At 33.2% G+C, this 11,801-nt stretch overlaps 4 protein-coding genes across 4 annotated transcripts; 2 read left to right on the top strand and 2 right to left on the bottom strand.

The window, feature by feature from the left end:
• The first annotated feature begins 4,157 nt into the window (after window positions 1–4,157).
• Window positions 4,158–5,538, top strand: BX663DRAFT_72248 (uncharacterized protein). The gene has a single exon (XM_051532297.1). It carries the CDS (start codon window positions 4,404–4,406, stop codon window positions 5,103–5,105), a length of 702 nt encoding a protein of 233 aa, XP_051382309.1. The 5' UTR covers window positions 4,158–4,403; the 3' UTR covers window positions 5,106–5,538.
• On the bottom strand, window positions 5,365–7,143 carry BX663DRAFT_72256 (uncharacterized protein). Its single transcript, XM_051532298.1, has 2 exons — window positions 6,984–7,143; window positions 5,365–6,927 (listed from the first exon to the last, which is right to left on the bottom strand). Exons 1-2 carry the CDS (start codon window positions 6,985–6,987, stop codon window positions 5,624–5,626), a joined length of 1,308 nt encoding a protein of 435 aa, XP_051382308.1. The 5' UTR covers window positions 6,988–7,143; the 3' UTR covers window positions 5,365–5,623.
• A 1,868-nt stretch (window positions 7,144–9,011) lies between these two features.
• BX663DRAFT_473419 (kinase-like domain-containing protein) lies at window positions 9,012–11,155 on the top strand. Its single transcript, XM_051524197.1, has 2 exons — window positions 9,012–9,943; window positions 10,051–11,155. Exons 1-2 carry the CDS (start codon window positions 9,316–9,318, stop codon window positions 11,067–11,069), a joined length of 1,647 nt encoding a protein of 548 aa, XP_051382307.1. The 5' UTR covers window positions 9,012–9,315; the 3' UTR covers window positions 11,070–11,155.
• Window positions 11,136–11,723, bottom strand: BX663DRAFT_510731 (uncharacterized protein). Its single transcript, XM_051527793.1, has one exon. It carries the CDS (start codon window positions 11,697–11,699, stop codon window positions 11,301–11,303), a length of 399 nt encoding a protein of 132 aa, XP_051382306.1. The 5' UTR covers window positions 11,700–11,723; the 3' UTR covers window positions 11,136–11,300.
• Between the last annotated feature and the right edge of the window lie 78 nt (window positions 11,724–11,801).

The raw sequence follows: 11,801 nt of genomic DNA, 5'->3' as shown, positions 1-11,801 counted from the left end.
AATGCAAAAAGTTTCAGCAGCCTGCATATTTTTAACCAGTAACAAGAAGATTCATCTTATTTGGTAGACGTTTAACTTATGTATAAATGACTTTTTAATGATCAATAAATAATGCTTATTTTTTCTTTCCTTAAAAAAGAAAACAATCATAATGACATTCAATTTACATTATCTTTTTAGCTTGACAAGGTGTTGCATTAAAGAATGCTTTATTACCCTTGAATAATAAGAATAAAAGAGAGAGAAAGAGAAAGCTATAAAAGCATTTCCTGAATGATTTTTCTTTTTCTTTCCTTTTTTTTTTTTCTTATTTATTTATTTGTTAATTTATTGAAAACATGCCAAAGAAAAATAACTCTTCAAGTAAAGATTTAACACAAAAAGTGGATAAAAATCGACCCAAATCCAAACACGAAAAGAAAGAAGAGCAAAAGAAACGAAAGCAAATGGTAAAAAAAAAAAAAAAAAAAAAAAAAAAAAAAAAAAAAAGGACTGATTTTCAAACTCAATATTATTTTCAATAGAAAAATGAAAAAGCTCAATTAGCAAAGAAAGGTTTTGATATTGGACATGCTAATTCAAATAGCAGTAGTTCTTAATAATAATAATAATAATAAAGATGAATTCTTCGGTATAACTGTTAAACCGATAAATAATAATTCAATGTGGGAAAATAGCATGATTAAGTTGTAGTTTATCCATTCAATTTTTGTTGTTTTTTATTTGCAGATCTCTGAAATATAATGACCTTGCAACTACGATTGACAAATAGCTTACAATGGTTAATAAGCATTTATGTTATTCAACAGCTTTACAACAAGATAACAAAGAGCATGCTAATTCTATTTCTTGATACTGGTTTTTTTTTTCTTAAAAATACGTGCAAATGAAATTATAATAAGGAATGTAAGAAAAAGAAGGTGATCTTAAGGTTTGTATTATGTCCTTGAATATAGCTAGTAAATGAATATATCCCAAACATCATCAACTCAAGCATATCGATACAGTATTCTTAGAAAACCTTGGGTAATCAGATTCTACTTTTAATATAAAAAAGATCCCTATAAAAGTACTGTTGCGTTAGGAGGTAGTAAAAGCAAAAACAAAAAAAAAAAAAAAAAAAATTGAATTGAGTGCTGTGATGGCTTGGGATTCTTGTTGCTTTATTAGTTGGTAGATGCAAACAAGTAAGTACTAGCTACGTCATATATTATATTTAGTAATGTGGGTGATTCTGACAGATTGTGTATAAACAGTAAGCAGCTTATTTAAAAAAAGGAACAAACTGTACTTGAATCTGTCTTCTAATGTTTTCCTCATGCTTCAACAATTTTGCTTAAATTGTGGTATGAGAGTTTATCACTCGAGTGAATTCGGCTATTCAACTTTGATTCACTGCCACTGGAAAGAGATCTTTTTATCAAGTGTTCAAGTTTAGTTTGATAAATGAGCAGATCCACTCTTACTTGCATATATATAAGTCTATATTACCACAAGTTTCAATGAATTTCGATGATTTTAAAGACTTTACTAAACTCAATCATCATAATGGCCTCTACTGTCATATTTAACCCTACTCCTTTTATTATCATATCAAATCACCCTATTATAGATATAAATGATAAAAATTGTTCGGGCTTTTGGATCTCCTAGTTATCATCATCATTCTTTCTATATATATATATATCAAAACCTTCCATACTCTAATCTAAACTGCCTCTAATAAACTTAATCTCAATAAGTAATAAAAGTCTCACTATCTGACAATGTGGCTTGTTAGTATCTTTATTTATTCTTCAAGATGACATAAACTCTATTGCAATAGCAGTATGCCTTTTTTTATGGTATTTGACGTACAGATCAAGTTCTATTTAGAGAATAATCATTTATTAATATCAGAAAAAAAAAGGATTTTCATTATTTATAATAAATTTATAAATATCAATCTATCCAATTAAAAGGCTACAATCCATGATATAAAACACTCCAAGCAATGTTTATTATACAAGGTGTAAACAACTATGACTACTCTCAATACATATCTGTCCATTCAAAGAAAGTAAATACAACGCAGAAATAAGGCTAAAAAAGAAAAAATTACAACGACAACGTAGATCATCCAAAGGCACGCTTTTTTATTCGAATTTTTTTTTTTATAAGGAACCCATGTCCACTCTTCAAGGTCAAAGAATGTTAAACTAACTTTAATGGCTTTCAAATGTTTGAAAAAATAAATAAATAAATAAAGGAGTAGTGTTTAAAGAAACATAAAACTATTCTAATTACGATTAAGAATTATTTTATTTATAACAAAAATTTTTTTTATAACAAAAATTTAAACAACCCATGTGAGCACATAATACTGGCGTATTGGATTGCCCGGGTCAGTTCAAGAAAGGATAAAGTGTACTAAAAAACCTTTTGATAGGCAAAAGGGTAAAAAAGAAAGAGAAGGGAAGAGGAAAAGCAAGATATATCAATAAATACTAGATTCAGGGTTACGTAGCCAGTTTACAAGTTTTGTACCAAGGGGGGCAGTTTCTGGAGGAAGTTTACCATGATGGAGATAGTCAAGTTCAAAAAGTAGAAGGGATATAGCAGGCCAACAATTCTTCCAGGCGGGAAAGTCAGATGAGTTGGAAGCTGATGCGATTGGTGGCATGCGTTTTTGTTTAATTGGCAGCTTATTTAAGAGGAAGGACAAAGGGTCGGGTTCAGTCAACGGCATTTGCAATCTTCGATGCATATGTAGACACCATATAGCATGGGATCTTGTGAACAATTCATTAGGATGATATATGCATGGTTTAGGGGCACCACCAGGTAACCAACCTAGACGCCAGCGGACTATTCGACTGCGTTCTGCATTTGACATAGGTAACCAGAGGATAGGATCGATACCTAGGGTAGGACGGCAGGCAGACAAGAGAACGGCATTCTTACTGTTTCGTCGATCACTAAGATTATCTTTCAGGTATGCTTTACAGATACCAGCAAAAGCACGAGGATCATAAATATTATCGTCAAATGAAGCAGTATACCGTTGCCAAATAGGTGTTTTCGAAAGCTTATACCATTGAGAATGGCTTGAAGAGGGGCGTATATGTGGTAAAAACTTGGAAACAAGAGTATCGTTCGGAGAGTAGATAGACCGAAGTAAGAATTTAGCTTGCAGGAGGTGAACACGTTCCTTCATTGTGGGCAGGTTGACCAAGTGCAACATAACTTTAGTTGAGGACCGAGTACTACCGCCAAAAATTTTTCGGATACATTGTGTTTGACATGCTTCTAATTTTGTGATTTGAGTAGCAGAGACCGAGTTAATAGCGAGGCCATATTCAAGCTGAGCACGTACTATTTGAGTGTAAAAACGGACAGAGAGAAGCCGATCAAAACCTTTGTGATTGACACCGAGGGACGTCATTTGATTCATAGTTTGAAGCGCCTTATTAATATTGTTCTGCACTAATTCAGCTGTGTTCAAGAGACCACCAGGGCTAATAGAGATACCCAAGTAGGAAAAGGATTGTTGTGATTGTGGTAGCCTTTATAATTAAGTTAATAGAAATAAACCATCATTTATTACATAATAAAGAGGTTATTCAAATAAAACTAATATATCGCGCTTCACAGCATAATATTCATTCTACTCTCAGTTTTGATAATAGTCATTGTTTGAGTATTCGAGCATTAAAAATAATTATATACATTATATTATGTAATAATAATAATTCAATAGGATTATGACTGTTATATTCAATTACATAATTATTTATAAGTCATACATATTATATATAGAGAGCTATAAAGATAAATATTGTTATGTAATAATATCTTATAGGATAATAATAATAGTAGCATATAAATAATTGGTATTGCTATAGCTGACATATTCACTGTGAATTAATATTGACGCGTCGCTTACCCCAGAAATAATAATTTAATATTTTTAGTAACAGCGACAGCTCAGGCAGAAAAGAATAAAAATAGATCTTATTGTAGGCAGAATTATTCGGAGAAAATATTTATGACTAATGCTTTATTATAGCAATATTTGCTTATCCAAATCATAGTTCTATTAATATCACTTACCTTGCAAAAACATATAAATAACCCTTTACATTTTCACATAATTTTTCCTTGTAAAATTTTTGTATTATTTTTTAATAAAAAACTACACGAAGTTTTCACAGACTTGTCTTTTGTCTTTTCTCTTTCTTTAACTTTTTGCTATCAAAACAATCGATACTGAAAACCATCGTGGTCTTCTTATTTTAGCATTGGAAGTTTATGGCCGTGACCCTGATATTGATAGCCACGCCGAACAACGAAGCTCTACTGGATCCACTCGCCAATCGACATCTGTGCCGTCTTTGGGCCACAACGATTTCGAAATATGTACTATGCACCAAACAGAAGGAAGTAATATTTCCATGAAGCTTATACTTGGTACTCACTCCTTTAACGCCCTTGTAACTGCTAGTACACGTATTGACAATTTGGTTGATCAGCCGGAATGCGGACCTAACACTGTAAATTTCGTTGTGCCTCCTCGATTCCATTTAAAATACAAACTATACCTTGACTCGCAATCATGGTCTGACTCTTTAACGCTAGATAAAAAGACTAACTTGAATTCAATTTATACCCACTCCCGACTTATGCAACTTCGACAGCTTAAAACACGATTTCATAAAATTGATACTTACTCTTCTTCGCGTTCTTCATTATTCCATGGCTATTTACAGCAACCTATGACAGTATTCACGTATGGTAAAAGTACTACATCTATTAATTCTGGGGCCTTATCTTCTAGGTTATTAGCTACTTTAGCTACCTCAGTTATGAGGGATGGTGAAAATGCTCGTTTAGGGAAAAACAGCGTTGAAAAATTATTGTCCGAATTTACCAAAGAAACAAAGGCTAAACTTGTTTTTCTACGAATACTTCAACTTTTTGACGACGGTGATATTATTCCTATTATTGGAAATACTGACCTGAATTCTCTTGCTGAGGAATTAGCTACCTTGTTAGCACCGTATATATCTACCGCAAACAAAAAAAGTGTTATTCCTTCCCTCGCCGACCATTTAAAATCATATTGATTGTAGTAACCCACTCTTTTTATTAAATGTATACCTGTTGCACTCCCTCTTCCTCTTCATGTCATGCAATACCTTTTATTATCATTGTTTATTATTAAAAGCTATTAGTTAAAAAATAAAATATAGTACAGTAATACAGGCTTCAAACTCGACCAACCCTAAATTCTTAAACATCTCTAAATTCATATTTTTGTGACAGAAATGCAAAAAAATAAAAACTGAGGGAGGAGATGCATTTTGAAAATGGTCGGAAATTGTTTTGGTTATAGCTGAGATGCACCATACCCACCTACTATTTCTTATAAATGTACCACGTATCTTTTGTTATTATTAAATGTTCGAGCATGTTTAAGAATTTAGGGTTGGTCGAGTTTGAAGCCTGTATTACTGTACTATATTTTATTTTTTAACTAATAGCTTTTAATAATAAACAATGATAATAAAAGGTATTGCATGACATGAAGAGGAAGAGGGAGTGCAACAGGTATACATTTAATAAAAAGAGTGGGTTACTACAATCAATATGATTTTAAATGGTCGGCGAGGGAAGGAATAACACTTTTTTTGTTTGCGGTAGATATATACGGTGCTAACAAGGTAGCTAATTCCTCAGCAAGAGAATTCAGGTCAGTATTTCCAATAATAGGAATAATATCACCGTCGTCAAAAAGTTGAAGTATTCGTAGAAAAACAAGTTTAGCCTTTGTTTCTTTGGTAAATTCGGACAATAATTTTTCAACGCTGTTTTTCCCTAAACGAGCATTTTCACCATCCCTCATAACTGAGGTAGCTAAAGTAGCTAATAACCTAGAAGATAAGGCCCCAGAATTAATAGATGTAGTACTTTTACCATACGTGAATACTGTCATAGGTTGCTGTAAATAGCCATGGAATAATGAAGAACGCGAAGAAGAGTAAGTATCAATTTTATGAAATCGTGTTTTAAGCTGTCGAAGTTGCATAAGTCGGGAGTGGGTATAAATTGAATTCAAGTTAGTCTTTTTATCTAGCGTTAAAGAGTCAGACCATGATTGCGAGTCAAGGTATAGTTTGTATTTTAAATGGAATCGAGGAGGCACAACGAAATTTACAGTGTTAGGTCCGCATTCCGGCTGATCAACCAAATTGTCAATACGTGTACTAGCAGTTACAAGGGCGTTAAAGGAGTGAGTACCAAGTATAAGCTTCATGGAAATATTACTTCCTTCTGTTTGGTGCATAGTACATATTTCGAAATCGTTGTGGCCCAAAGACGGCACAGATGTCGATTGGCGAGTGGATCCAGTAGAGCTTCGTTGTTCGGCGTGGCTATCAATATCAGGGTCACGGCCATAAACTTCCAATGCTAAAATAAGAAGACCACGATGGTTTTCAGTATCGATTATTATAGATCCAATTAGCGCTCTTGCCGCAATGAAACGTTGGCTTGGCTTAATCTCCCAGTCTTGGCTCAGTGTTTCAATCATATCCTTGTTCAATTCAGTATAGTGGCGCTTTGTTAAGTATTGCGATATCGCTCCAAATTCACCGATGCTATTAACAGTATCACAAGTTCTAAACATATTATTAGGAGATACATCTTGAGTTGGACGTCTTAGAGTCAGTTGCGTAGGTTTTGCAAGCATTGTTTGAAATTGGTCTATATGACTTGGTGACAAAATTACATCTAATTCGTTACCATCTTCATCAGTTATCGCGACAGGTACAACATCATAAAAATCCGCGAACATCAATGCTCGTTTCTTAGAATGACCACTTCTGTTCGTTTCACCCTTTGCATACAAGAAGGCCTGATCGTACGTACGTCGAGATTTGCAATTGTCTAAAATATAGTAATTAAGAACGAAATAACATTCGAATTAAAAAAGCAAAACTTACCCATTTCAATTTATAAAAAACTCGCGTTAAGACATTAGACTAGAATCGTTACAATGAAACTAGCAAACCGTTTTAAAAATACTAATATCCCGTTAAGAAAGTTAAGTTTTAAATTGGTGGTGATTTGTGGCTTTTTTTTCACAACGGGACCACGCTTGAGTCAAAACGGGGCTTAATCCCATTTTTATTTTACAACGGGACCACGCTTACAGTGGGTCCACCCTCAATTGGTCATTTTTTTGAACTTCATTTGGCCACTATTTTGAAAATTAGTTGGTCACTTTTTTGAATTTTATTAATTATAAATATATCGAAGTTATATAGCGACCTTATTAAGATAGTTATCGAATTGGTTTACTGAATGTTGAATAAAGGCTCGGAGATGCTCAACGGGTACGGCTTCACTAGCTTCAATTATGCGTGTAGTAAGTGACTCTACATCACTAAGCTTATTGCGTTTTACCTTTCCTTTTACAATAGCCCAGAATTGTTCGATTGGGTTAAGTTCAGGCGAGTGAATAGGAGCATTATCCATGACAATAAAATAACCTTTCATATTAGGAAAGTCATCCATAATATCCATAGCATCGTTAAGAAATTGAAGATAATGGCCACCTGTAGTACCTTTAGGAACAGATAACCTATCTTGAGGTGCCTTTCTCTTCGTAGCCCCTACAGCTTTTCTCCTCTTAACATTTCCTGACTCTCCCATACTCAAGCTAACAACGCCGATAGCCGAGATAGCGCCAATAGCAGTGTGAGAGACACCTCTAGCCGAAGGAGTTGTAATAACTGCTTCAGTGCCACGTTTGAACCATCCACGACTACGAGCGCATATTAATATCAAACCCTGATTTATCAACAAAGATACAATTGCTAAGATAGTCCATGACATTTTTAACCCAGTGATCGATCCAACTAGCACGGACCTGAAGAGTCCCTTCTTTATTTCTACCAAGAGGGTGGCGACTTACAGCTTTAATGCTTAGGTTGCACTCTTCACTCATAAACTCAGCTACTTTTGATTCTTAATTTGTAGGCCAGTAAAGCTTGCAGTTAGACTCTCTACTACGTTCTGAATAGTTGCCGAAGCATCCTCATCAAAAAAAACGTACCACATGAGTCTTATGTGTTTCTTTAAGCTAGCTAACAGGCCTGTTTGAACCAAGATTTGTTTTTTTTTTCAATAGGGATATTTCTTTCTGGGTCATCCTCGTAAGCTTTTTTCCATTTACGTGCCGTGTCATAATTTACGTTCGCTGCCTTGGCTGCCTCCTTAGGTTTCATAAGTTTCTCCTCTAAAAAATAAAAATACCGCCTACGATCTTCCATAGTATAAACGTTATATTGAAGAGCTCTTTCTTTTTTAGTAGCAACTTCTTTTATTACAGTATCATTCATGGTTGTCGATTCCAGTTGAGCATCTTTGTTTCTAATATATTTTCGAAGATCAGTCAAGCTTTTTAAACGGAATAAACTTTCTTCAACAAGCGTAGGTGCTTGTTCACCTCTGTCATTAATAATGTTTCCATTACTGTCTTCATAAAAAAAAATGCATGTTAGGTTACTATAAGAAAATAATGTAAAAGGGGATCTCAAAACGACCAAATAAATTGACCAACTAATTTTCAAAATAGTGGCCAAATGAAGTTCAAAAAAATGACCAATTGGATTTCAAATTTCTGACCAACTGAAGTTCAAAAAAGTGGTCAATTGAGTTTAAAAATCCTACCAATATTTTCAAAAAAATGTCCAATTGAGGGTGGACGCACTGTAATAAGGCAATCATTTCTTTTTATCTCCGTATTCCGAACTAGAAATAAAAGGGTAGGAAATTCAACAATAGAGAGAAAGGGGGTGCATGTGTGGGGAAAAGAAAAGACGTGCAATTTAGGATGTAAAATCGCTCCGTCTTTTCCTTTATTTATCCGAGATATCCGCAGTAGAATTATGAAAAAAATAAATAAAATAAAATAAAAAGCAAGACAAGCTTAGTATTTGTTAAAGCAAAGAAAAAAATAGAATAAAATAAAATAAAAAATATTCATGTATAAAAATATTTGCTCATAAATGGACAAATATTAAACATGTTTCGAATTTTGTTAAAGAAAATGGGCCTGTGATCGGTAAATGAAAAATGATTATCAATGCCTGCAGCTACTAATATATTCGGCTTTACTTTTACAACAATGGAAGTTAATTCCTTAATCGGGAGCGAAGATACATGCTACTATAATTATATAAATCAATCCCTTTTCTTCTTCTTCTTTCATTTTATTCTATTCCATTTTATACATATACATTATATAAATATATATATTAATTTTTCAATATGAGTCTTGATTCTATAACTACTACTATTAACAACGAGCATCAAATTCACCTTCTTCAAAATAAATTAAACACTGTTGATTTTAATTCACCAGCAAAAATATTTCAAAATAAGCAAGCTATCCATCAATTTCACAACGCTACCCCAGATACAATTCCAACTACTCCTGGTCACGAATACACTTTGAACTCATCATCATCATCTTCCTCTTCCTCTTCTTCTTCATTCACTTCTTCCTCTTCTTCTTTATCGCCAGCAACTGAAACCACTTCTTTATCTCCTCAAAATACAATTGTTCAAAATGTTACACATTTAAATCAGTCTGATAAAAATTCTTCTCCTTTCTTTCATGTTTCATCGCTACCAATTCGATCTAGTACACCATCACAATTTATCTTTAAAAAACCAGAATATAACAAAGAATATCATCATACTCATTTTCATAGACTTGAAAAAAAGAAGACTTTCTTTAAAGATTTAAAGAATTTATTCAAATCTGATAAAAAGTCGATACTACATCATAAATCATTTTCTTCTGCTTCTTCTTCTTCATCTTCTATCAATGTTGGAGAATTTTCTTTTGGGAATGAATTTAACCGAGATTTAGAAGGCAAATATGGCAAATGGGGTAAGCAATTTTCCCTTTTCGTTATTTTTTATTTTTATTTTTATTTTTTTTTTTTTTTTTTTTTTTTTTTTTTTTTTGATATTAAACTTTATTTGTTATAATAATAGGCCAGTTTGTGGGTAAAGGTGCAGGTGGTTCAGTTCGATTGATTCGTCAAAATTTAGACGGAAAAACATATGCCGTAAAACAATTCAGGAAACGGTCCCTCCATGAACCTTATAAAGAATATATCAAAAAGGTAACAGCTGAATTCTGTATTGGCTCCACATTACACCACATGAATATTATCGAGACGTTTGATATCATTCAAGAACATGGTGAATTCTATGAAATCATGGAATTTGCACCCAACGACTTATTTAACATTGTGATGAGTGGAGAGATGTCAGGTGAAGAAATAGAGTGTTGTTGGCGTCAACTCTTGAATGGTTTAGACTATATGAACAGCATGGGGTTAGCGCATCGAGATTTAAAACTCGATAATATGGTTCTAGACGAACGTGGCATGGTAAAGATTATTGATTTTGGTTGTGCTATCGTTCATAGATACCCTCATGAAACAAGGACACATCGTAGTAAAGGCGTATGTGGTTCCGATCCTTATATTGCACCTGAACAATTTACTCAGCCTGATTATGATGCTCGTTTAACAGATTTATGGTCCTGTGGTATTATCTTTATCTGTATGTCTCTTTGTCGTTTCCCTTGGCGTGTGCCGAGATCTGATAGAGATGCTTCCTATAAATCCTTTGTATCATCTCCGCAAGGTGCTGAAAAGTTATTTCATCTTTTACCTCCTCAATCTCGGCCCATCATCGAACGTATCTTGAAACCTAATCCAGAGGAACGTTGCACGTTGCAGGACGTCTTGGATGATGATTGGGTCAAGCATATTCCTATGTGTACTCATCATAAACCTGAACTGGGACATGTTCATCATCTTCTAGTTGAACCCTCCCCCGAAATTAAAGCAAGAGGTAATATCATTGTCATTCCACAATCATCACTACCACCACCACCACCATCAGAAGATGGTTCATGCACTGAAAACTCTTCTACCAATAACAATTCATCATTAAGAAAGAAGTTTATTATTAATCCAAATAGAAGAAGAAAACAAACATAAACATAAATGTATGTATGTATGTATGTATGTATACATGTATGTATGTATGTATACATGTATGTATGTATGTATACATGTATGTATGTATGCATGTATACATGTATGTATGTATGCATGTATACATGTATGTATGTATGCATGTATACATGTATGTATGTATGTATATATTTATGTTATATATTCATATCCTTATTCATATTTGTACATATGTATTTAATAAATAAAATACAATTATTTTCTATCATTGATTAATCTTTCAAGTGCCTCTAAACTACTTGAGCCAATAACTGCTCTTCCTTTATCCCAATCCACTAAAATGGGACAATTAAGTAAAGTAGGCCTTTTTTGAAGAGCATGAATGGCATCATGAGCATTTGTAATTTCTTTATTATTAGACATCAACATATCCTTCCAAGGTGTCGAACTATCAAGAAAACTTGCAATTTGTTTTAATTGTGTATCCGTAGGTGCCTGTTGGGTTTCGTCAATAACATCAATACGATATCTTTCTTCTCCCAACGTATTCTTTTGTTTATTTTGAAGTAGGGCCAAAGCTGCTCTTGATCTCTCTGATTTCACATTATGAAAAAGTGTTAATATAGGTAATGATCGAGGAGGACGAAAGGACATTTTATTTATTTAAAAGAAAAATGACTTTATGAAAAAAAAAAAAAAAAAAAAAAAAAAAAAAAAAAAAAAAAAAAAAAAAAAAAAGTGAACAACAAGCTATTG

The sequence above is a fragment of the Cokeromyces recurvatus genome (genome assembly GCF_025118155.1).
Source record: "Cokeromyces recurvatus strain NRRL 2243 chromosome Unknown BX663scaffold_14, whole genome shotgun sequence".
Taxonomy (NCBI): Eukaryota; Fungi; Mucoromycota; class Mucoromycetes; order Mucorales; family Mucoraceae; genus Cokeromyces; species Cokeromyces recurvatus.
The sequence above is the reverse complement of the archived record's forward strand: the minus strand, read 5'-3'. Positions and strand labels throughout refer to the sequence as shown.

Coding starts and splice junctions, on each gene's coding strand:
- BX663DRAFT_72248 (XM_051532297.1), top strand. CDS start 4,404: ATGCACCAAACAGAAGGAAGTAATATTTCCATGAAGCTTATACTTGGT.
- BX663DRAFT_473419 (XM_051524197.1), top strand. CDS start 9,316: ATGAGTCTTGATTCTATAACTACTACTATTAACAACGAGCATCAAATT. Junction 9,944..10,050: donor AGGCAAATATGGCAAATGGG/GTAAGCAATTTT, acceptor TTATAATAATAG/GCCAGTTTGTGGGTAAAGGT.
- BX663DRAFT_510731 (XM_051527793.1), bottom strand. CDS start 11,699: ATGTCCTTTCGTCCTCCTCGATCATTACCTATATTAACACTTTTTCAT.